This window comes from Somniosus microcephalus, chromosome 13 (assembly GCF_052327205.1).
Source record: "Somniosus microcephalus isolate GS21.2 chromosome 13, FLI_Smic_1.0, whole genome shotgun sequence".
NCBI lineage: Eukaryota > Metazoa > Chordata > Chondrichthyes > Squaliformes > Somniosidae > Somniosus > Somniosus microcephalus.
Window position 1 is genome coordinate 91,447,048 of NC_140999.1, and position 27,130 is coordinate 91,474,177.

The window sequence follows — 27,130 nt, forward strand, 5'->3', positions numbered from 1 at the left end:
TAGGATTGATTGGGGAATGTCACTCAAAAGGGTTGACGGTGGATAGGCAATGGCAAACATTCACAGACCGCATGGATGAATTACAGAACTTGTTCATCACAGCTTGGCATAAAAATAAAACAAAAAAGGTGACTCAACCGTGGCTAACAAGGGAAATTAGGGATAGCATAAGTTCCAAGGAGGGAACATATAAATTGGCCAGAAAAAGCAGTAAACCTGAGGATTGGGAGCCATTTAGGATTCAAAGGAGAACAAAGGGATTAATTAAGAAGGGGAAAATAGGAGAGAAAGCTTGCAGGGAAACATAAAAACTGACTGTAAAAGCTTTTATAGATATGTGAAGAGAAAAAGATTGGTGAAGTCAAGCGTAGGTCCCTTGCAGTCAGAATCAGGGGAATTTATAATGGGGAACAAAGAAATGGCAGACCAATTAAATACATATTTTGGTTGTGTCTTCACAAAGGAAGACACAAATAACCTCCCAGAGATGTCGGGGTACATAGGGTCGGATGAAAGGGAGGAACTGAAAGAAATCAGTATTTGTCGGGAAATGGTGTTAGGGAAATTGATGGGATTGAAGGCCGATAAATCCCCAGGGCCTGATAATCTACATCCTAGGGTACTTAAGGAAGTGGCCCTAGAAATAGTAGATGCATTGCTGATCATCTTCCAACATTCGATGGAATCTGGAACAGTACCCATGGATTGGAGGGTAGCTAATGTTATCCCACTATTCAAAAAAGGTGGTAGAGAGAAAATGGGGAATTACAGACCGGTAAGCCCGACATCGGTAGTGGGGAAAATGCTAGCGTCCATTATAAAAGATGTAATAGCAGAGCACTTGGAAAACAGTGACAGGATCAGACAAAGTCAACATGGATTTACAAAAGGTAAATCGTGCTTGACTAATCTACTGGAATTTTTTGAGGATGTCATTGGTAAAATAGATAAGGATTGAAAGGGTTAAAAGCAAATCCTCTCAGTGTTTAAAATGCAGAGCAAACAAATTACTTTAGACAAAGGAAAGAGAAAGGGGTTATGTGCGAAATCACTAAGAGCTGAGGAGAAGCCAGGTGGCTAGATAAAATGTCTGCCCAGCTCAAGGACTTTATTCAATGGAGCCTTACAAGAATAAAATAAGGCATAGCCACCAAGCTACACACAGCTAATGCTGAACTGTGAGAAAGATTTAATAAAATCAGCTAAACTTAAAGTAGTAACATAAAGAAACAAAATGGCTTGCGTAGATTATTAAAGAAGCCTCAGCCTAGCAAATACAGCCTGTAGAACCAGACGTCATAATCCAGGTGGCAGAGATAAGAAAAACAGAATGGGCTCAGTTACAAACGAGTTGTTGATACTGTAACCTATGACCTGCAGCCCAGTATTGCAGACCAAGAAGGGTCACGAGGGCCTAACCGCCAGAATCATTGCAGGAGAGGATTAATTAGCTATTGTATTGAAGGGGTTAAATTGAACCCTCTCAGAATTTGGACAGCCGAGGTGACCACTAATTAAGTGATGCCAGCAAAATTAAAGTCAGAACAAAGGAGTGGGGTCATGTGAAAGTGACTAAAAGAAACCAGGTTGAGATAAGAAATATCACAATAAAAATTGACTTACGTAAAAAGGCAAAACTAAACAATGTGAGAAGCTTCGAAAAACCAAGATAAGATGCAGTTGTGGGACCAGACAGAATATGTGCGTTTTGCGTAAGCGATAAGGAATATGCTGCTTTAGCTAAAAATTGTAGACACAGCAGAATATAGGGGTCATGGGAATTTGACCTGTAACCAAAGGCATAGTAAGATGTAACTAACCTTTACTAATACTGAAAAAAATCCATGTGATCAGGTGATTATTGTGATTGGATGAAAATAGAATAAAAAGCTGCACCAACCAAGAGAGAACGAGAAGATGCTCGCACAGACCACGGGGTCTGAGACTCTTCTCCCAGAGCTCTGATAAGCTGCATCTTTTTACTTTTACACGGTTTAGATGTGAATTTATTTTCACCACAACAGGGAGAACGAGTGGATGTGGTGTATTTGGACTTTCAGAAGGCTTTCGATAAGGTCCCACATAAGAGATTAGCGTGTAAAGTTGAGGCACATGGGATTGGGGGCAAGGTATTGACTTGGATAGAGAACTGGTTGGCAGACAGGAAGCAAAGAGTTGGGATAAACGGGTCTTTTTCCGAGTGGCAGGCAGTGACTAGTGGGGTGCCGCAGGGATTGGTCCTTGGACCCCAGCTATTCACAATATATATTAATGATCTAGACAAGGGAACTAGATGTAATATCTCCAAGTTTACAGACGACACAAAGCTGTGTGTGCTGTGAGGAGGATGCAAAGAAACTCCAGGATGATTTGGACAGGTTGGGTGAATGGGCAGAAGCATGGCAGATGCAATAGAACGTGGATAAATGCGAGGTTATCCACTTTGGTGTCAAAAACAGGAAGGCAGATTATTATCTGAATGACAATAGATTGGGAGAAGGGGAAGTGCAACGAGACATGGGTGTCCTTGTGCACCAGTCACTGAAGGCAAGCATGCAGGTGGTTAAGAAGGCAAATGGTATGTTGGCCTTCGTAGCGAGAGGGTTTGAGTACAGGAACAAGGATGTCTTGCTGCAGTTGTACAGGGCCTTGGTGAGACCACACCTTGAGTATTGTGTGCAGTTTTGGTCACCTTATCTGAGGAAGGATGATCTTGCCATGGAGGGAGTTCAGTGAAGACTCACCAGGCTGATACCTGGGATGGCAGGAATGACATATGAGGAGAGATTGGGTCAACTGGGCTTATACTCGCTGGAGTTTAGATGAGAGGGGAGCTCATTGAAACTTATGAAGTTCTGACAGGACTGGACAGACTAGATGCAGGAAGGATGTTCCCGATGGTGGGGGAGTCCAGAACCAGGGGTCACAGTCTAAGGATAAGGGGTAAGCCATTTAGAACAGAAATGAGGAGGAATTTCTTCACCCAGAGTGGTGAACCTGTGGAATTCTCTACCACAGAAGGCAGTAGAGGCTAATTCATTAAATATATTCAAGAAGGAGTTGGATATATTTCTTAAGGCTAAAGGGATCAAGGGATATGGGGAGAAAGCAGGGACAGGGTACTGAATTTGGCTGATCAGCCATGATCGCATTGAATGGCGGAGCAGGCTCGAGGGGCCGAATGGCCTACTCCTGCTCCCATCTTCTATGTTTCTATGAATGTTTAAGGTGGTGGATGGGGGTGCCAATCAAGCGGGCTGTTTTGTCCTGATGGTATCGAGCTTCTTGAGTGTTGTTGGAGCTGCACTCATTCAGGCAAGTGGAGAATATTCCATCGCACTCCTGACTTGTGCCTTGTAGATGGTGGAAAGGTTTTGGGGAGTCAGGAGGTGAGGCACTCGCCGCAGAATACCCAGCCTCTCACCTGCTCTTGTTGCCACAGTATGTGTGTGGCTGGTCCAGTTAAGTTTCTGGTCAATAATGATGCCCAAGATGTTGACGGTGGGGGATACTGCGATGGTAATGCCGTTGAATGTCAAGGGCAGGTGGTTAGACTCTCTCTTGTTGGAGATAGTCATTGCCTGGCACTTGTGTGGCACGAATGTTACTTGCCACTTATCAACCTAAACCTGAATGTCATCCAGGTCTTGCTGCTTACAGGCATGGACTGCTTCATTATTGGAGGAGTTGTGAATGGCACTGAACACTGCAATCATCAGCGAACATCCCATTTCCTGACCTTATGATGGAGTGAAGACCATTGATGAAGCAGCTGGAGATGGTTGGGCCTAGGACACTGTCCTGAGGAACTCCTGCAACAATGTCCTGGGGCTGAGATGATTGACCTCCAACAACCACAAACATCTTCCTTTGTGCTAGGTATGACTCCAACCAATGGAGAGTTTTCCCTGATTCTCATTGACTTCAATTTTACTAGAGTTCCTTGATGCCACACTCAGTCAAATGCTGCCTTGATGTCAAGGGCAGTCACCTTCACCTCACCTCAGGGATTCAGCTCTTTTGTCCATGTTTGGACCAAGGCTGTAATGAGGTCTGGAGCCGAGTGGTCCTGGTGGAACCCAAACTGGGCATCAGTGAGCAGGTTATTGGTGAGTAAGTGCTGCTTGATAGCGCTGTCGACAACACCTTCCATCACTTTACTGATGATTGAGAGGAGACTGATGGGGCGGTAATTGGCCGGATTGGATTTATCCTGCTTTTGTGGACAGGACATACCTGGGCAGTTCATACCTGGGCAGTTTTCCACATTTTCGGGTAGATGTCAGTATTGTAGCTGTACTGGAACAGCTTGGCTCGAGGCACAGCTAGTTCTGGAGCACAAGTCTTCAGTACGACAGCCGGGATGTTGTCGGGGCCCATAGCCTTTGCTGTATCCAGTGCGCTCAGCAGTTTCTTGATGTCACGTGGAGTGAATCGAATTGGCTGAAGACCGTCTTCTGTGATGGTGGGGACCTCGGGAGGAGGCCGATGTGGATCATCCACTTGCCACTTCTGGCTGAAGATGGTTGCAAATGCTTTAGCCATGTCTTTTGCACTCACCTGCTGGACTCCACCATCATTGAGAATAGCTAGAGAGCCCATAGTATTATTCAAAGAACATGGAATTGTTCCAGTGTCCTGACCAACAATGCACCCTTAACCAACAGGTTAACTGCTCATTCATCTCATTGCTGTTAGTGAGAACTTACTGTGGACAAATGGCTTCCACACATGCCCATGTAACAGTCACTGTACTTCAAAGCAATTCAATATATGGGAAGATCATTAAGATGGTTCTGTGAAACCTGACCAGCCACTATATAAATGTAAGTCTTTCTTTTCAATACTCCCAGGTGAGATTCAATCAACAAACTTACGCCTGGATTGGATTTGAGCAACGTTATACCAACTTACATCTGAATATGAGCACTGATCGCAGTCAGATTAAAGTGACGACTTTACTCCCGCTTGGATTTGATTCTCAATACTATTCCCGCTTGGATTCGAGTAATAACAGGATTCATTTTTACTCCAGTCAAGAACAGACAGCATTGCCGTGCGGGAGCCTTTGTCGGAGGCCCGGTAGATTTTAAACATTACTACAATGAATAAACTCCATATAGTTCTGTGCAACCAATATAAGCATTAAAAATCCCAGAGATACCCACTCCGTCGCAATCGGAATTTGCACTTACGCTGTCGGACGGATAGGTGCAGGTGCAAGCACAGATGAGGAAGACAATGAGGATGATGATGATGCTGCTGGTGATGGCGATGGCTGTGGTTTTTCATCAGCCGAAATGGATCCACTTGTTCGGGATACAGGTGTGCTTGGGGTGCCAGCAGCAATGGGAGAAATAGGAATTGTCGGAGTTGTGGGAGTTAATGGCGCATCGGTCTATAGAAAAAATAAAAATAATATATTATGCTCAACAGTTTCAGTCACAACATTCTGCAACAGTTAGGCCCAAGAGAAATCGTACTCTGAACCAGGGAAACTTTACCCATTGCAACATTCAGCTATAGGTTTATATTAGAAACAAGGGGTGAAATTGCTCTTTGACGGCAGCACAAAACGGGCGATAGTGAATCGGCAGCCTGTTTTACACCTCACCCGACATTCTTTTCCATCCTTCACTAATTTCACCCCCAACCTCTCTAATGAAGGTGCAACTCATCGGCTGTCACAAAATCTACACAAAGGCTTGCAAGGCATTGTCACCTAAACCCAATGCGCTCCTGCTGTGATCGCAGACCTCCTCCCTACTCCTGTCCCAAGCACCGATCTCCAGCCTTCCCCCCCCACCCCTTCCTGCAGCTGGTTTTCCCAATTGCCAGCCAGATTGACAGGCTGGCCTGCGGGAAACGGATGAATAAAATGATACGGTCCTGCGTTAAATTGGGTAGAACCTCTGGCCTCGACACGTTCCCCAGCCTTTTACGCCCTCCCCATCTCCCTGCAAATATCGGGCCTTAATCTTCCAGAATGTAATCATCACAGCACAATATAGTGCAATCAGAGGAAGTTTGCCCCAGTTACTCTCAATCAATTCAACTTGACTTCACAATACCTGTGTTTAATAATATTTTCAGCTACAGAACAGTAACTTGGCACTTAACAAGATGCTCCAACATCTTAACTAATTTTTGTTTCTTTACTTGTCCCATTACCACCCTTGCACCATCATCCCTTTTGTCATTTAATCCCTCCTGCCTTCCACCCATGCACAGACTTTCCCTTTTGTTCTTCCTACTCTCCCCCCGCCATCTATTCCCAGCCTCTGTACTTGTTTATAAACTGTTAAAGCTCGAACTTCTTCCAGTTCTGACGAAAGGTCATCAATCCAAAACGTTAATCCTGTTTCTCTCTCCACAGATGCTGCCTGACCTGCTGAGTAGGAACATAGGAACAGGAGTAGGCCATTCAGCCCCTCGAGCCTGTTCCACCATTCAGAGGTCATGGCTGATCTGCGACCTAACTCCATATACTGTACCTGCCTTTGGCCCATATCCCTTAATACCTTTGGTTAACAAATAGCTATCAATCTCTGATTTAAAATTAACAATTGATCCAGCATCAATTACTGTTTGCGGAATAGAGTGCCAAACTTCTGCCACCCTTTGTGTGCAAAGTGTTTCCGAATTCCACTCCTGAAAGGTCTGGTTTGAATTTTTAGACTATGCCCCCTAGTCCTAGAATCCCCAACCAGTGGAAATAGTTTCTTAGTATCTTGAAAACTTCTAGCAGCTCACCCCTTAACCTTCTAAATTCCAGGGAATACAACCCTAATTTGAGTAATCTCTCCTCGTAATTTAACCATTGAAGTCCGGGTATCATTCTGGTAAACCAACGCTGCACGCCCTCCAAGGCCAATATATCCTTCCTAAGGTGTGGTGCCCAGACCTGCTCACTGTACTCCAGGTGTGGTCTAACCAGGGTTTTGTATAGATGTAGCATAACTTCTACCCCCTTGTATTCTAGTCCTTTAGATATAAAAGACCAACATTCCATTAGCCTTTTTGATTATTTTCTGTACCTGTTTGACATTTTAATGATCTATGTACCTGGACCCCCCCCCCCCCGTCGCTTTGGATCTCCACTGTTTTTAAGCTTTTCACCATTTAGGAAGTACCCTGTTCTATCCTTTTTAGGTCCAAAGTGGATGACCTCACATTTGCTTACATTGAAATCCATTTGCCACTGTTTTGCCCATTCACTTAATCTATCAATATCCCTTTATAATTTTATGCTTTCATCTACACTGCCTACAATGCCGCCTATCTTTGTATCATTGGCAAATTTGGATGTATGATTTTCTGTGCCATCATCGAAGTCGTTAATAAATACTGTGAACAGTTGAGGCCCCAACACAGATCCCTGTCGGACACCACTAGTCACATCCTGCCAATTTGAGTACCGACCCATTATCCCTACTCTCGGTCTCCTGCCGCTCAGCCAATTTCCTAACCAGGTCAATAATTTGCCCTCAATTCTGTGGGCTTCTACCTTAGTTAACAGTCTCTAATGTGGGACTTTTCAAATGTCTTCTGGAAGTCCATATAAATAACATCCATAGACATTCCCCTCTCCACTACTTTAGTCACCGCTTCAAAAAATTCAATCAGGTTTGTCAGGCATGACCCACCTTTCACAAATCCATGCTGGCTCTCTCTGATCAACTGAAAATGTTCAAGTTGTTCAGTCACCCTATCTTTAAATATAGAGTCTAGCAATTTCCCAACAACAGATGTTGGGCTAACTGGTCTATAATTCCCTGGTTTCCCTCTCTCGTCATTCTTAAATAGTGGCGTGATATGCGCAATTTTCCAATCTAATGGAACGATTCCTGAATCGAGAGAACTTTGGGCATCTGCACTGTGCTCACCTGCTTCCTTTAAACCGCTGGGTTGGAAACCATCTGGTCCTGGGGATTTGTCACTCTTTAGTGCCATTATTTTCTTCATTACTGTTATTTTACTTATGTTAATTTTGAGTCCCTGTTCCTGATTCAATATTAGATTCCTTGGGAATTCCTGCATGCTGCTTCTACTGTAAATACTGACACAGGGACCAACATTGCTCCTGACTACCCTCCTTTTCCTTATAATTGTAATAATTCTTTGTGTTGATTTTGATATCCCTTGCAAGTTTCTTTTCATACTCCCTTTTTATAGCTCTATCTATTTTGTGAACCTTTGCTATTTTTTTCATCGCTCCCATTCGCCAGGATCTGTGCTATTTTTTGCATTTTTGTATGCTTTTTCTTTAAATTTTATGCTGTCCCTTCCTCTTAAGTCGTCCATGGCTTCTTGGCAAGTAGAGTTCTTGCCCCTCAGGGGTATAAATTGGTTCTGTAGCGCCTTAAATACTTTTTAAAATATCTCCCACTGATCTTGTGTCATTTTACCCATTAACAGATTTGCCCAGTTTACAGTGAACTGTGGACAGTCTCTGCCTCATCCCGTTGAAGTCAGCCTTACCTAAATCTACAATCCTGGTAGCCGTTTCGCGTTTCTCCCTCTCAAATGCTACGTTGAACTCGATCATGTTATGATCGCTATTGGATAAATGTTCACACACAGTTAGCTCATTACGCATTACTAAATCTAATATGGCTTGCCCCCTTGTTGCCTCTAGGACATAATATTGTCGAAAACTACCCTGGACAGGTGCTAGACTGCTTATCCCAATCTATATGAAAGTTAAAATCCCCTATTAAAACCAGTCTGCCTTTGCTAATGTCTGCTTTTATACAAACTAGCCTTTCAGAGCTGCTACCAGGGGGCCAATGCACAACTCCCACTACAGTCTTAAATCCCTTCCTATTTCTTAATTCTACCCATAAAGTCTCCACTGCCTGCTTACCTCTCTTTATACCTTCTCATCCTTAATCACCAAGGCTACTACATACATAAGGATTACATAAGATATACGGACCAACCAGTCCATGATGGCGTTTATGCTCCACACGAGCCACCTCCCGTCTTTCCTCATCTAAATCTATCAGTATAACCCTCTATTCCCTTCTCCCTCATATGCTTGTCTAGCCTCCCCTTAAATGCAGCTATACTATTAGCTTCAACCAGTCCCTGTGGTAGCGAGTTCCACATTCTCACCACTCTCTGGGTAAAGAAGTTTCTTCTGAATTCCCTTTTGGATTTGTTGGTGACTATCTTATATTGATGTCCTCTAGTTATGCTCTTCCCCACAAGTGGAAACATTCTCTCTGTATCCACTCTACCAAAATTTTTCATAAAAGACCTCTATTAGGTCACCCCTCAGCCTTCTTTCTTCAAGAGAAAAGAGACCCAGCCCGTTCATCCTTTCCCGATATGTATACCCTCGCATTCCTGGTATCATCCTTGCAAATCTTCTCTGCACCTTCTATATCCTTTTCATAATATGGCAACCAGAACTGTACACAATACCCTAAGTGTGGTCTAACCAAGGTTCGATACAGGTTTAGTATAACTTCTCTACTTTTCAATTCTATCCCTCTAGAAATAAACCCCAGTGCTTGGTTTGCTTTTTTTATGGCCTTGCTAGCCTGCGTCACAACTTTTAGTGATTTGTGTATTTGTACTCCGAGATCCCTTTGTTCCGCTACCCCACCTAGACTCACACCCTCCAAGTGATAAGTGACCTCCCTATTCTTCCTACCAAAATGTAATACCTCACATTTATCTGTGTTGAACATCATTTGCCAATGATATGCCCACTCTGCAAGTTTATTAATGTCCTCCTGTAACTTGTTGCAATCCTCCTCAGTATTGACTGCCTCCCCCACTCCCCAATTTGCTGTCATCCGCAAATTTAGAAATTGTGTTTTTGATTCCAAAGTCTAAATCGTTAATGTAAATTGTGAACAACAGCGGTCCCAGCACTGATCCTTGTGGAACACCACTACCCACCTTCTGCCACTGTGAATAGCTACCCTTTACCCCTACTCTCTGCTTTCTGTCTTGAAGCCAGCCAGCAATCCATTCTGCTACTTGTCCCCTGACTCCGCATTCTCTGACCTTGTTCATCAGTCTATTATGGGGTACCTGATCGAAGGCCTTTTGAAAAATCTAGATAAATTACATCTACTGCATTACCCTTGTCTACTCTCTCTGTTACCTCTTCAAAAAATTCAACAAGGTTAGTCAAGCAAGACTTTCCCTTTTGAAATCCATGTTGACTATTCATTTTTATATTTTTGATTTCTAGATGTTCTTCTATTTTCTCCTTCAGTAGGGATTCCATTATTTTTCCTAACACCGATGTTAAGCTGACTGGTCTATAATTGCCTGGACATGTTCTATCCCCCTTCTTAAATATTGGCATTATTAGCTATCCGCCAGTCCTCTAACTACACCTTTTTCTATCGAATTATTAATGCCTCTATCTCTTCCCTAGATTCTTTTAAAATGCGTGGATGCAATCCATCCAGACCAGGGGTTTTATCCTCTGAGTTTGATTAATTTATTTAATATATCCCCTTTAAAAAAAAAAATTTAAATGCACTTCTCTCATTACTAATCTCATCATCCAATGTCATGTCCACCTCCTCTCCACCCCCTCTGCCATTTTCCCCATCTTTCCTGTAGACTTTATAACCGGCTATATTTAGTTCCCAGTCCTGACCATCTTGCAGCCATGTCTCAGTAATGGCTGCCATGGCATACCCTCCAATTTCAATTCGCGCCTGTAGTTCATTCAGTTTATTCCTTATATCATGTGCGTGATATACCTATCGTGAACGTGGTTTACCACAGTGCGTTTGTATAAAGAACACTTATTTGGGTCACACACCCTAGCCTGTCCTTCAGCTCTAATGTTTTACTCACATGATTCTTATTTCTCTCTCCTGGTTTAATCGCTTTACATCTTTTAGTTTTCCCTTTACCTGTAGTACCTAAAGCACAATTTCTGACTGTATTTCCAGCATTTTTTGTTTTTATATAACTCATGGTTTAATTAATTCTTAGTTTGTTGATCATAAAATTCCTCTTACATTATAGCACCACCCCAACCACACGGCCCACCCAACCCACACGGCCGACCCAGCCCACACGGCCGACCCAACCCACACACACGGCCCGACCCAACCCAACCCACCGACACGGCCGACCCACCCAAACGGCCGGCCTGACCCAACCCAACCACACGGCCCCGACCCAGCCCACCCACACGGCCCACCGACCCGACCCACACGGCCCGGCCCGACCCACACGGCCCGGCCCGACCCACCCGGCCCGACCCAACCCACATGGCCGACCCACCCACACGGCCGGCCCGACCCAACCCAACCCACCCACCCACACGGCCGACCCACCCCAACCCACCCACACGGCCCAACCCACCCACACGGCCCAACCCAACCCAACCCGCCCACACGGCCGACCCACCCACGCGGCCGGCCCGGCCCGACCCAACCCAACCCACCCACACGGCCCCAACCCAACCCACCCACACGGCCCGACCCAACCCAACCCACTCCACCCACACGGCCCGACCCAACCCAACCCACCCACACGGCCCGACCCAACCCACACGGCGCACCCGCATGGCCCACCCCACTACACTGCAGCATTACATTACAGCATTGCCTCGTTTATAGTAGTGTTGCCTCACCTGCATTACAGCACTGCTCATTTACACTATAGCAGTTTCTCAATTATATCATAGCAATGTCTCAGTTATATTGTGTTCAATTCTGGACACCACACTTTAGGAGGAATGTCAAAGCCTTACACAGCAACAACAACTAGCATTTATATAGCACCTTTAACATAGTAAAACATCCCAGGGCACTTCACAGGAGTGCTTTCAAACAAAATTTGACACCTAACTACATAAGGAGATGACCAAATGGTAGGTTTGAGGGAGTATCTCAAAGAAGGAAAGAGAGGTGGAGAGGTTTATGGAGGGAATTCCAGAGCTTAGGGCCTCGGCAGCTGAAGGCGCGGTTGCCAATGGTGGAGCGATTAAAATCAGGGATGCTCAAGAGGCCAAAATTGGAGGAGTGCAGAGATCTAAGAGGGTTATAGGGCTGGAGGAGGTTACAGAGATAGGGAGGGGCGAGGTCATGGAGGGATTTGATAACAACAATGAGAATTTTAAAATCGAGGCGTTACTTAACCAGGAGCCAATGTAAGTCAGCGAGAGCACAGGGGTGATGGGTGAATGGGACTTGGTGTAAGATACGGGCAGCAGAGTTTTGGATGAGCTTAAGTTTACGGAGGGTGGAAGATGGGAAGCCGGCCAGGAGAGCGTTGGAATAGTCAAGTCTAGAGGTAACAAAGGCATGGATGAGCTGAGGCAGGGGCGGAGTCGGGTGATGTTACGGAGGTGGAAGTAGGCGGTCTTGGTGATGGAGTGGATATGTGGTCGGATGCTCATCTCGGGGTCAAATACGACACCAAGGTTGCGAACGGTCTAGTTCGGAGGCGACATGAGGAAATTTGCTTTTATGCAACGAGTTATGATCTGGAATGCACTGCCTGAAAGGGTGGTGGGAGCAGATTCAATAATAACTTTCAAAAGGGAATTGGATAAAGACATGAAGGGAATTTTTTTTTCCCCCCACACAGAACACATTCAAACATCAGGTAATACCTACTCGGGGTTTTTTGAAGCTATTTGAAGGTTGTTGCTGGGCATCCTCAGAATGTCGCCGCTTTCGCTGTCCATTATCAGCCGCTGCATCTCCCTCACCGGACTCCACAGTTGCATTTAAGCCAAGAGGGTCAGACTACAAGAGAAACAAAATAATGCATTAAATTACAGCAAAGCAATATGCACTTTCTTCCAGCAAACCTTTAGTGATGGCACATTGAGTGTTAAACAGTAAACATTACCGTCTACCCTCTACACTCCCTGCGCTGTGCCCTCTGTACAATGCATGCTGCACAGCAGTCAATTCCTTAGCACGCCTGGGGAAGGAGGAACACTTCTGAAATAATTTTACACTGTTGTAATGTAGGAAACGGGACAGCCAATTTGTGCATTGCACGCTCCCACAAACAGCAATGTGAAGATGACCAGTTAATCTGATTTAGTGATGTTGGTTGAGGAATAAATATTGGCCAGGACACCAGGGAGAACTGCTCTTCTTCCAATAGTGCCAAGGGATCTTTAACATCCACCTGAGGGGGCAGACGGGGTCTCGGTTTAACGTCTCATCCAAAAGACTGCCCTTCCGACAGTGCAGCGCTCCCTCAGTACTGCACTGGGAGTGGTAGACTGGATTGTGGGCTCAAGTCTCTGGAGTGGGACTTGAACCCACAACCTTCTGACTCAGAGACAAGAGTGCTACCACTGAGTGACGGCGGACTTGTACACAGGATATAGTAATTGTGCACTATCAGAAACCTAGGCCAGTTTGACCAAGGTCAGATTAGCAATGCAGGCTACAGTGAGCCAATACCCAAAAATGATTCAGCATCAGAAAAAACATTCCCAAAACATTTGGTGTAAGTAATAACATTGAAAAAGAATTTTGTTACATATGTTTGTTACAGGTTTAGGAAGATTTAAGAGAAATTGATTATATAATATAATGCTCTGTTATGATCACACTGTTAAATATCACCTTCATTTATGACTCTCAGTTCTCACACTATTTAATCCCATCATCATGAGCCTATTCGCTATCACTGTTAAAATTCCACTCTCACGATAATGCTGCCTTCTATTAACCACCCCAGTACGCTGATTATCAGGCTTTCAATTACAACACTTTGTTACACCCTCTTAGTGAACGGAACACTTTCCATTTCAGACAACCATGGGGAATTTCATGCCCATGTGCTAATCCTTATCGGGCTGCTAACGTTGCATTTTAAAGGGTATGTGGTCATTCAAGGCACATGTTCACATATACAGAGGTTATTTAAAAAGTCCTTATAAAGGTTATTTGTGGCAAAATATGAGCTGTCAAAGCTAGTGGCAGATAAAATATGTGGGGAGGAAATGGAGCCCGTGGGCAAGGGATGGAGAGGTGCAGTAGTCAGTGGTAAAAGATATAAAATAGGTGGCAATGCTGACCAATGCATCAGTCCCTTACTCCACAGTAGTGGGCAACACACTGGATCATTGTGCAGACGAGCCCAATGCCAGACTGAAAGGAAATGAAAGCAAAAATGTTGAGTGCAATGGAAACCTTCGGAGACTGCCACTGACAGTACTGTACCAATGGTGTCTTTACAGCTGATAAAACAGAGCAGCAAGTATGCTGACCTGCAGCGCCAATCTCCCATAGTCATTCCTAGGAAGGTGCACCAGGACCTATAGATACGGTTGATGGCATCATGGCAGGTGCAGCCATCCTGGAGCTCTTCGAGTCAAGGCTCCTCTCATTTTCTACCAGTTACATAGAGTCACATAGAATCTCCAATATAGAAACTGACCATTCAGCCCAACAGACCAATGCCAATGTTTATACTCCTCCCACTCTATTTACCTCTTCCCACCCTGCCGCCATATCCCAGTATGTAGCACTGTCCCATCAAACACTCCCAGGGCAGGTACAGCACAGGTTAAATGCGGAGTAAAGCTCCCTCTACAGGACCTCAAGAACATGCCACAGCCCCAACCTCAGAAACACAGTCCAGCGTGATACTTTTCCATTTCCCACAGTAGCTGTCCTTTGGCTTCTCTCAGTTGATTGTCAATTTAGGGGCACTTTCATCAGAGATCCCATGCCAGGTAGAATTTGCATCGAGGATCCTTATAGCCAGTAGAAAAAGGAGAGTTTGATCCCATCAGCCTAAGTGGGATTTGGAGCCAGATGCCAATGTTAAAAAGGCAGTTTTTAAACCACTGTATCAGCCCGCTCTCCTTTGTTAACTGATCTTTGTCTTTCACATGTCGACTGACTTGCTGTCCATTCCCAACATTTTCTGTTTTTACTTCAGATTTACAGCATTCATATTTCTCCTTTTTATCCTTACTGCATTCCCTGTACAGACAGAGACCTCCTTCCACACGTGAGCAGTTTCACAGCACGTACTGCAAGTTGAGGCAGTAATAATCAATAGTTGCAGTGATGCGGCCTGCTTCTGTGCAGTTCTATGTGAGACACTGCCTGTGTGTGTCTGCCTTGACAGTAGAACACTAGGGAGGGCTGCAAAACGTTTCCATTTGATTCACTGCTGGGCTGCTTCATCATCTTTACAGCAGGTAAGCCTCCTTCTGTCATTTTTACTGTGAATGTAACTGGTGGCTGGTGGTTTTAGTAACGTTTGAGTGGCTGGAATGAGAGTGTTGTAGAGAACCTTCCCATCAGTAATGGAAATGCTAACTACTTTAATTGCCATTTTTATTGCACTTGCATTTCTTCAGTACCAGCAACTGCCAGCTTTGACAGTACTGACTGTTAGCACAGCTCAAGCTTATACAATTTCTCATACTATCTGACTACTTTTTAATCTGCACTCAATTAGTTTGACATTTTTATTGGGTTTTATGTCACTGCAGAGTACGTAAGTTACTTGGTGTTCAATCAGAAGTTTTTCTTAACTTAGACTAATAAAACAGGAATCTCTGAATTAAGAAACGCCAGACATATAGGAAAGGAAAGCAGTTTCCTGGTGGCTAAACTACAAGCTGTTAATATTAAACTTATTCTTTCTTTACCAGCTGGGACGCCAGCTCCCCTCATCCTCAGCTGTCAGTCAGGCCTACCAAAGCCTCAGGCTTTCCTGCCTCAGCTTTCCCATTCCTTTCATCTCATGGTTTGACAGTTCTTACATTGATTTCATAAAACGAGTTACGAATCTCTGCTGATAAAACAGAAGGGCACGCTCAACAAGCCCAGAATACCACACCATTAGAGATTATATGGGAAGACACAGGCCTCGATATTAACCCTCCGGAGACGAGCAGGAAGGGGTCAGGGAGTGGGGGCAGGAATTAAGCCCAGCAGCGAAATGGATGCAGGAGCTGCCGGCTCCACGGGGTAAGTGCCTTTTTCAACACTCGTGTGCCAGGAGGGGCAAGAGACCGCCCCACCCCCCAACCCCAATCCTCAGACAAACCTCCGGCCGATCACAGCCTCTCTCCCCCCGCCGGCCCCGGCGGCCGACCTCCCCCCGCCGGCCGACCTCCCCCCGCCGGCCCGGCCGGCCGACCTCCCCCCGCCGGCCGACCTCCCCCCGCCGGCCGACCTCCCCCCGCCGGCCGACCTCCCCCCGCCGGCCGACCTCCCCCCGCCGGCCCATCTCTCCCCACCGGCCCATCTCTCCCCACCGGCCCATCTCTCTCCCTCCAGCCCCGCCAGCCGAGATCTCTCCCTCCAGCCCCAGTGGCCGATCTCTCTCCCTCCAGCCCCGCCGGCCGATCTCTCCCTCCAGCCCATCTCTCCCCTCCAGCCCCGCTAGCCCATCTCTCCCTCCAGCCCCGCCGGCCGATCTCTCCCTCCAGCCCCGCCGGCCGATCTCTCCCTCCAGCCCCGCCGGCCGATCTCTCCCTCCAGCCCCGCCGGCCGATCTCTCCCTCCAGCCCCGCCGGCCGATCTCTCCCTCCAGCCCCGCCGGCCAATCTCTCCCTCCAGCCCCGCCGGCCGATCTCTCCCTCCAGCCCCGCCGGCCGATCTCTCCCTCCAGCCCCGCCAGCCGATCTCTCCCCTCCAGCTGCGCTAGCCGATCTCTCCCTCCAGCCCCGCTAGCCGATCTCTCCCCTCCAGCCCCGCTAGCCGATCTCTCCCCTCCAGCCCCACTAGCCGATCTCTCCCCTCCAGCCCCACTAGCCGATCTCTCCCCTCCAGCCCCACTAGCCGATCTCTCCCCTCCGGCCCCGCTAGCCAATCTCTCCCCTCCGGCCCCACTAGCCGATCTCTCCCCTCCAGCCCCACTAGCCGATCTCTCCCCTCCAGCCGATCTCTCTCCACCTAACTGTGCTCACCGACTTTCTCCCCTGCCTCCTGCCGCTGGTTTTCCCTCCCGGCCACTGCCCAGTGTGTCAATTTGGCTGGCTGTCAGGCGGGAAAAGGAACAAAAAAATGAGTTCCTGCCTTTGAGTTTGGCAGGACCGCTACGTTCCCACCTTAGCTGGGTTCTTCGGCCGTTTACGGCCTCTCCCACACCCTCCCTGCACATATTGAGGTCACAGGGTCCGAAATCTCCATCTTAAACATACGTAGCGACACAGACATCAAAAATCCCTGTAACATTAAAGAGATATAGGGGGAAGAAATGGGTGTGAAATCTGTATGCAGAATATTATATCTCGGAATGAGGTGGGTCAGGTGAATTAAGTTTCAGTGGAGGAACATTTAGGGAACAGTGATCAGGAAAAGGACAGAGAGCGATCTAGCATCAAAATACTTAATCGGAGGAGGACCAATTTCAATGGGTTGAGAACTGACTTGGATAAATTGGAATCAAAGATTAGCAGGCAAAACTTGTAATTGAACAATAGGCTGCCTTTAAAGAGATGGTTTGAATACAGTCGAGGTACATTCCCACAAGGGGGTAAGGTAGGGCAACCAAAGCCAGAGCTCCCTAGATGATGAAAGAGATAGAGAGCAAGATAAAGCAGGAAAAAGGGGCGTATGACAGATGTCAGGTTGAAAATACAAGTGAGAACCAGGCTGAATATAAAAAGTTCAGAGGGGAAGTGAAAAAGGAAATAAGAGAGGCAAAGAATGAATGAGAATAGACTGGCAGCTAACAGAAAAAGGAATCCAGAAGTCTTCTACAGGCATATAAATAGTAAACGGGTAGCAAGAGGAGGGGTGGGACCGATTAGGGACCAAAAAGGAGACCTACGCATGGAGGTAGAGGGCATGGTTGAGGTACTAAATGCATCTGTGTTTACCAAGGAAGAAGATGCTGCCAAAGTCATAGTGAAAGAGGAGGTAGTTGAGATACTGGATGGGATAAAAATTGATAGAGGTACTAGAAAGGCTGGCTGTACTTAAAGTTGATAAGTCACCAGGATCGGATGGAATGCAGCGGAGGATACCGAGGGAAGTAAAGGTGGAAATTGCGGAGGTACTGGCCATAATCTTCCAATCCTCCTTCGATATGGGGTGGTGCCAGAGGACTGGAGAATTGCTAATGTTACACCATTGTTCAATAAAGGGTGTAAGGATAAACCCAGCAACTACAAGCTAGTCAGCTTAACCTCAGTGGTGGGGAAGCATTTAGAAACGATAATCCGGGACAAAATTAATAGTCACTTGGATAAGTGTGGATTAATTAAGGGAAGCCAGCACGGATTTGTTAAAGGCAAATCGTGTTTAACTAACTTGATTGAAATTTTTGATGAGGTAACAGAAAGGGTGGATGAGGGTCATGCGGTTGATGTGGTGTACATGGGCTTCCAAAAGGCATGCGATAAAGTGCCAGCAAAGTTGAAGCCCATGGAATAAAAGGGAGTGGCAGCATGGATACAAAATTGGCTAAGTGAAATAAAGACAGACAGACTTACATTTATATAACGCCTTTCACGACCACCGGACGTCTCAAAGCTCTTTACAGCCAATGAAGTACTTTTGGAGTGTGGTCACTGTTGTAATGTGGGAAACGCGGCAGCCAATTTGCACACAGCAAGCTCCCACAAACAACAATGTGATAATGACCAGATAAACTGTTTTTGTTATGTTGATTGAGGGATAAATATTGGCCAGGACACCGGGGATAACTCCCCTACTCTTCGAAATCTTCTTAGGCAGTCCCTCGGAACCGAGGATGACTTGCTTCCACATTAAAAATGAGTTCGCAGGTGACTGATGAGTCCAATGCGGGATCTACAGTCTCTGTCACAGGTGGGGCAGACGGTGGTTGAAGGGGCGGGTGGGTGGGGTGCTTGGGTTGACGTGCGTTCCTTGCGCTGCCTGCGCTTGGCTTCCGCTTGCTCCCGGCGAAGAGACTCGAGGTGTTCGGCGCCTTCCCGGATGCTTCTCCTCCACTTTGTGCGGTCTTGGGCCAGGGATTCGCAGACGTCGGTGGGGATGTTACACTTTTTCAAGGAGGCTGAGGGTGTCCTTGAAGCGTTTCCTCTGCCCACCTGGGGCTCTCTTGCTGTGCCGGAGCTCCGAGTAGAGCGCTTGTTTTGGGAGTCTCGTATCGGGCAAGCGGACAATGTGACCCGTCCATCGGAGCTGATCGAGCGTGGTCAGAGCTTCGATGCTGGGGATGTTGGCCTGAGCAAGAACACTGACTTTGGTGCGCCTATCCTGCCAATGGATTTGCAGGGTCTTGCAGAGGCAGCGTTGGTGGTACCTCTCCAGTGCTTTGAGGTGCCTGCTGTACATGGTCCATGTCTCTGAGGCATACAGCAGGGCAGGTATCACTGCTGCCCTGTAGACCATGAGCTTAGTACCGGGTTTGAGGTCCTGGTCTTCAAACACTCTCTTCCTCAGGCGACCGAAGGCTGCACTGGCACACTGAAGGCGGTGTTAGACTTAGTCATCGACGTCTGCCCATGTTGACAGTAGTCTTCCGAGGTATGGAAAGTGGTCCACGTTGTCCAAGGCCTTGTCGTGGATTTTGATAATCGGGGGGCAGCACTGTGTGGTGGGGGCAGGTTGGTAGAGGACCTTTGTCTTACGGATGTTTAATGTAAGGCCCATGCTCTCGTATGCTTCGGTGAAGGTGTTTACGATGGTTTGGAGTTTGACCTCCGAGTGAGCGCAGACGCAAGCATCGTCTGCATACTGTAATTCGATGAGAGGGGATGGGGCGACCTTGGATCTGGACTGGAGGCGACGGAGGTTGAACAGTTTCCTATTTGTTCTGTAAATTAGCTCCACTCCAGTGGGGAGCAAGAATCCTCCTCAATCGCCTTCTCCCAGTGGCCGAAGAGCTCCTCCCAGAGTCGCAATGTGGATTCCGCCCACTAAGGGGCACAATGGACGTGATCTTCACCGCATGTCAATTGCAAGAGAAATGCAGGGAACAGCACCAACCACTGTACATGGCCTTCTTTGATCTCACAAAGGCCTTCGACACTGTCAACCGTGAGGGATTATGGAGTGTCCTCCTCAAATTCGGCTGCCTTCAAAAGTTTGTCACTATCCTCCGCCTGCTTCACGACGACATGCAAGCCGTGATCCTGATCAACGGTTCCACCACAGACCCAATTCATGTACGAACCGGGGTCAAGCAAGGCTGTGTCATAGCACCAACGCTCTTCTCAATTTTCCTTGCTGCACTGCTCCATCTCACCCTCTTCGAAAGTGCCACTTGAGAGAGCAGACAGGGCCTCAGTTTAACGTCTCATCCGAAAGATGGTACCTCTGATCAGTGCAGTGCTGAAGGAGTGCTGCATTGAGCGTCAGCCTAGATTTGTGTGTTCAAGTCCCTGGAGTGGGACGAAGCCACAACCTTCTGACTCAGAGGCAAGAGTGCTACCCACTGAGCCACAGCTGACACTCTAGCATCAGCTGACAGGAATCAGAGAGTAGTGTTGACCACTACTTTTCTTGATATATACTAATGATTTGGACTTAGGTGTACAGGGCACTATTTCAAAATTTGCAGATGACACATAACTTGGAAATATAGTGAACAGTGAGGAGGATAGTGATAGGCTTCAAGAGGTCATTGACAGGCTGGTGGAATGGGCCGACAAATGGCAGATGAAGTTTAATGCAGAAGAGTGCGAAGTGATACATTTTGGGAGGAAGAATGAGGAGAGGCAATATAAACTAAAGGATATAATTCTAAAGGGGGTGCAGGAACAGAGAGACCTGGGGGTAGATGTGCACAAATCGTTGAAGGTGGCAGGGCAGGTTGAGAAAACGGTTAAAAAAGCATATGGAATCCTGGGCTTCATAGATAGAGGCATAGAGTACAAAAGCAAAGAAGTTATGATGAACCTTTATAAAATACTGGTTTGGCCCCAACTGGAGTATTGTGTCCAAACACCACACTTTAGGAAGGATGTGAAGGCCTTGGAGGGGGTGCAAAAAATTTACGAGAAAGATTTCAGGGATGAGGGACTTCAGTTACGTGGATAGACCGGAGAAGCTGGGTTTGTTCTCCTTGGAGCAGAGAAGTTTGAGAGGAGATTTGATGGAGGTGTTCAAAATCATGAGGGGTCTGGACAGAGTAGAGCGAGAGAAACTGTTCCCATTGGCGGAAGGGTCGAGAACCAGAGGACACAGATTTAAGGTGATTGGCAGAAGGTCCAAAGGCGACGTGAGGAGCGAGTGGTTAGGATCTGGAATGCACTGCCTGAAAGGGTGGTGGAGGCAGATTCAATTGTGGCTTTCAAAAGGGAATTGGATAAGTACCTGAAGGAAAATAATTTGCAGGACTACAGAGAAAGGGCAGGGGAGTGGGACTAGCTGAAGTGCTCTTGCAGACAGCCGGCACAGGCTCGATGGGTTGAATGGCCTCCTACTGTGCTGTAACCATTCTATGATTATATTATACAGCTACATAGCAAGGCAAAAGCCCAGAATTTCAGATTGGTGCTATTTTAAGACAAGTTTAAACAGCTTAACACCAGCACAAAAAAAGTGTTAATTGGAAAATCTAGGCTAAGATAGAAAGAATTTGCATTTACTGTATATAGAGCCTTTCATGATCTCAGGACATCACAAAGCACTTTACAACCAATGAAGTACTTTTCTAAAGTGTAGCTAATGTAAAAGTATGGAAACAATTCTAGCACAGCTAGGTTCCTCAAACAGCAATAAGATAAGTTACTAGATAATCTGTTTTAGTGATGTTGGTCGAGGGATTAATGTTGTCCAAGTCACTGGGAGAAATGACCTGTTTTTCTTTGAATGGGACCATTTGATGTTTTACATCCATCCGGGAGGGCAGAGCGCACCTTGGTTTAACACCATATCTGAAAGACGGCACACCCTCAGTAATGCACTGCAATTCTTGTACTGAACAGTACAAAGCATCACCCACACTAAGGAACGAGAGTCTGGAGCAACATCACCCACACTAAGGAACGAGAGTTTGGAGCAACATCACCCACACTAAGGAACGAGTCTAGAGCAACATCACCCACACTAAGGAACGAGTCTGGAGCAACATCACCTACACTAAGGAACGAGTCTAGAGCAACATCACCCACACTAAGGAACGAGTCTGGAGCAACATCACCCACACTAAGGAATGGAAGTCTGGAGCAACATCACCCACACTAAGGAACGAGTCTAGAGCAACATCACCCACACTAAGGAACGAGTCTGGAGCAACATCACCCACACTAAGGAACGAGTCTGGAGCAACATCACCCACACTAAGGAACGAGAGTTTGGAGCAACATCACCCACACTAAGGAACGAGTCTAGAGCAACATCACCCACACTAAGGAACGAGTCTGGAGCAACATCACCTACGCTAAGGAACGAGTCTAGAGCAACGAGTCTAGAGCAACATCACCCACACTAAGGAACGAGTCTGGAGCAACATCACCCACACTAAGGAACGAGAGTCTGGAGCAACATCACCCACACTAAGGAACGAGTCTAGAGCAACATCACCCACACTAAGGAACGAGTCTAGAGCAACATCACCCACACTAAGGAACGAGTCTGGAGCAACATCACCTACGCTAAGGAACGAGTCTAGAGCAACGAGTCTAGAGCAACATCACCCACACTAAGGAACGAGTCTGGAGCAACATCACCCACACTAAGGAACGAGTCTGGAGCAACATCACCCACACTAAGGAACGAGAGTTTGGAGCAACATCACCCACACTAAGGAACGAGTCTAGAGCAACATCACCCACACTAAGGAACGAGTCTGGAGCAACATCACCTACACTAAGGAACGAGTCTAGAGCAACATCACCCACACTAAGGAACGAGTCTGGAGCAACATCACCCACACTAAGGAATGGAAGTCTGGAGCAACATCACCCACACTAAGGAACGAGTCTAGAGCAACATCACCCACACTAAGGAACGAGTCTGGAGCAACATCACCCACACTAAGGAACGAGTCTGGAGCAACATCACCCACACTAAGGAACGAGAGTTTGGAGCAACATCACCCACACTAAGGAACGAGTCTAGAGCAACATCACCCACACTAAGGAACGAGTCTGGAGCAACATCACCTACGCTAAGGAACGAGTCTAGAGCAACGAGTCTAGAGCAACATCAACCACACTAAGGAACGAGTCTGGAGCAACATCACCCACACTAAGGAACGAGAGTCTGGAGCAACATCACCCACACTAAGGAACGAGTCTAGAGCAACATCACCCACACTAAGGAACGAGTCTAGAGCAACATCACCCACACTAAGGAACGAGTCTGGAGCAACATCACCTACGCTAAGGAACGAGTCTAGAGCAACGAGTCTAGAGCAACATCACCCACACTAAGGAACGAGAGTTTGGAGCAACATCACCCACACTAAGGAACGAGTCTAGAGCAACATCACCCACACTAAGGAACGAGTCTGGAGCAACATCACCTACACTAAGGAACGAGTCTAGAGCAACGAGTCTAGAGCAACATCACCCACACTAAGGAACGAGAGTCTGGAGCAACATCACCCACACTAAGGAACGAGTCTAGAGCAACATCAGCCACACTAAGGAACGAGAGTCTGGAGCAACATCACCCACACTAAGGAACGAGTCTGGAGCAACATCATCCACACTAAGGAACAAAAGTCTTGAGCAGTACCATGTTGAGGAGTTTGGCTCTATAGTGTTGTCTAACTCTGCTACAATCTGTTTCAGCTATGAAGCAAGGTGATGCCTATACCCGGTGTGTCTCAGCAATGACAGTGATGTCACAAAGGTTGTATAAATGAATTGAACCAGAACCCTTTCACCACTCTCCTGTCTGACCGTCAATAAGGTTTATGGAATGAATCATTTGGGAGACGTCAGTATGTACACTCAGTGATCACAAGTAGGCTGTAATACTTAGAGGACCATACCCTTAAGTAAATCTGTTTTTACCCATGGTATATGTAATGTAAGATCAGCCTGGTGAGAGGAATATCCTGCAGTGTGTATTCAGGGTCTGTGTCTGGTGAATGGGGGATATCCTGCAGTGTGTATTCATGGTCTGCGTCTGGTGAATGGGGAATATCCTGCAGTGTATATTCAGGGTCTGTGTCTGGTGAATATCCTGCAGTGTGTATTCAGGGTCTGCGTCTGGTGAATGGGGAATATCCTGCAGTGTATATTCAGGGTCTGTGTCTGGCGAGTGGGAAATATTCTGCAGTGTGTATTCAGGGTGAAAGGAGGTGCGTAATTCAGGCACAGCTTGTGCTGCTTATAGGCACATGTGCCTAGTTGTCCCACACGCTGGCTTGCTGTGATTTCTGTGGTGAAATCTTAGCCAGTTGCAAATGTGGAAATGACAGTTTCTAAACAAGTACCCAAAGCAAAACAGAAATGTTGCTAATGCACAGTACACCAGTCAGCATCTGTAAAGAGCAAGAGTAGGCTAGGGTGTTTTGGAGATGTGATCCTTCATCAGAACTGATTTGTAGTTCTAATAAAAGGCCACACCCAAAATGTTAACCTCTCTCTTGTTTATACAGACGCTGACTGACCTGCTGTAATTTCCAGCATTTTCTGCCTTTATTTCAACTTTTCAGTTTTTTCTTTTTATCCTTCACAACATGAACCATGGATAAAAACAGATTTACTCAAGGGCAGAATACAAATTACACAGGATCACAATATCATCAGTGTATCCCAGGTTTGACCATGAGCCTCACAGATCCAACAGCAACGTGCCAATATTACACTGCCCAGAGCCGAGAAACAGAAGCCATTGGGATCACAAACTGGACAGCGACAGCAGCAAGATGAGCGAATGTTATTTATGATGAAAATAGGTGCTGGTGTTTTGTGCTGGCACAGAACCACACTGGATTGTAAACAACCAACACAGCAAATACTGAGAATATTCAGGGCCAGGAATGGGACTCAAACAGGAAAATTACCTCCATAAGACAATGGGCCAGAATTTGCTGGAGCAGGGCATCTAACAGCATCTGCCACGTTCACTATTGTATCACTGTTAGTAGTTAGCACTGTTCACCACTGTTCGTTATAACTGTATCACTGACCACTATTGTATCACGGTACGAGGTCGCCTCTTGCCACACTGCTATACCTGGGATGACCACTGCCGACTCCGCCTTGGCTCCACCCACCAGGCCAGGTATAAAGGTGAGCGACTGGCTGGTATTCCTCCTGCTTGGATCGGATCACCCACGAGAGTGGGCTCTGTTATTTAGTCAATAAAAACCTTTAGTCACCTTCGTAACTCTTCGCCTTTTATTGGAGGAATTGATAGGTATATCAATTTTATTGACTAAATTTAATGATGTCCAACAACGAGTCACAACCGGCGGAGGAGCCACCAGCGCAGCTCCCAGGAGCACAGCCACACCAGCCAGCTTGGCTGCGAGCCCTCAGACCGCCGTACCTGGACCTGAACCCACGAGCAGCAAACTCAGCCGCAGACTTTAAACACTGGCTGGTCTGCTTCGAATCATACCTGAGAGAATCCAGCGTCCCTCAGGCATCCAAACTAAGTGTCCTGCAGGCACAACTGAGCCCGAGAGTATACACTCTCATCGAGGACATGACTACCTACGAGACCGCCATCAACCTGCTGAAACAGAAGTACCGGACCCCGGTAAACTACATGTACGCTAGGCACCTCCTAAGATCACGGCCGCAACAGCCAGGAGAATCAGTAGCCGAATTCTCACAGGCGCTATATGCACTCGCCAGGAACTGTGAGTTTAAATCGGTGTCGGCAGCCGAAAATACTGAAGATAATATCCGCGACGCATTCCTGAAAGGCCTACGGTCCGAGTACTCACGGCAAAGACTGCTGGAAGCTAAAGACCTCAGCATGGAAAAAGCTGAAGCCCTCGCTATCTCCCTGGAAGTGGCCCACCAAGATCAGGAAGCATTCACCAGGTACTGCTCGCGACCCTGGGACTCGGGCCCGACCCCTACCACAGCACCCTTCCCAGCGCCGCCCCCGGGACCTACCTCTGCGTCGGCGTCCCGGACCCGACCGGCCCCGCCACCCCCGGCACCGGCCCCGACATCGGGCATCCGCGATCGGGCCGCCGGCTGTTTTTTTTGTGGCCAGGAGAAGCACCCGAGGTCGCGCTGCCCAGCCAAGAACTCCATATGTAAAACCTGCCTGAAGAAAGGCCACTTCTCCAAGGCCTGCAGGAGCGGATCCTCAGAGGCCAGCAGTGCCGCATGCGAACTATGGGGGCGGCCATCTTCGTTTAGGGCAACTGAGGCCAGCATCCCCACACATGAGTCATGGGGGCGGCCATCTTTGTTTAGGGCAACTGAGGCCAGCATCCCCACACATGAGTCATGGGGGCGGCCATCTTTGATTAAGGCAACCGACCCCAATAGTGCCTCATGGGGCCCTACCTCGTGGGAGACGCCATTTTACTCACCACGCCCGACCGCCTCGCCCGCAGATGACAACGACTCGCTCGGCTACACACTAGCTTCCGTCACCCTGGACCAAGCCCGCCCGCACCATCTGTCCAAGTCAATGATGGACATCAAAGTGAACGGCCACGCCACGACCTGCCTGTTCGACAGCGGAAGCACGGAGAGCTTCATCCACCCAGACACGGTGAGCCACTACTCCCTCTCTGTCCTACCAACGCGCAGCCGAATCTCGATGGCATCGAGGTCCCACGCCACGGACATCAGCGGCTACTGTGTCGTGACCCTGTCGGTTAAGGGCACGGAGTATAAAAACTTTAAACTCCTCGTCCTCCCCCATCTCTGCGCTGCCGTCCTACTAGGGCTGGACTTCCAATCCCACCTCCAAAGCGTAACCCTAGCATACGGTGGACCCCTCCCCCCACTCACAGTCAACAACCAGCAAACGTTAAACCGCCCACCGCGTAACACCTGCAGCCTCTCCACCCTCAAGGTCCCGCCACCCTCTCTGTTTGCTAACCTTACCCCTGACTGCAAACCCGTCGCTACCAAAAGCAGGCGGTATAGCGCCGGGGACAGAGCCTTCATTAGCTCTGAGGTGCGGCGCCTCCTGAAAGAGGGCATTATCGAGGGGAGCAGCAGCCCCTGGCGTGCCCAGGTCGTAGTCGTAAAGACCGGCGATAAAAACCGCCTGGTCATCGACTACAGCCAGACCATAAACAGATATACCCAGCTGGACGCATACCCCCTCCCCCGCATATC

General features: G+C 47.4%; 1 protein-coding gene across 4 annotated transcripts in view; it reads right to left on the reverse strand.

Annotated features, from left to right (window-relative positions):
- Positions 1-27,130, reverse strand: part of pcif1 (phosphorylated CTD interacting factor 1) — a 348,501-nt gene that overhangs the window by 257,412 nt on the left and 63,959 nt on the right. For all 4 annotated transcript variants that reach the window (XM_086005128.1, XM_086005129.1, XM_086005131.1 and 1 more), the window contains 2 exons: positions 12,606-12,737; positions 5,196-5,398 (listed from right to left, as the gene is read on the reverse strand). In XM_086005128.1, the coding sequence (XP_085861254.1) occupies positions 5,196-5,398; positions 12,606-12,737 (335 nt within the window). The remainder of the gene's footprint in view (positions 1-5,195; positions 5,399-12,605; positions 12,738-27,130) is intronic.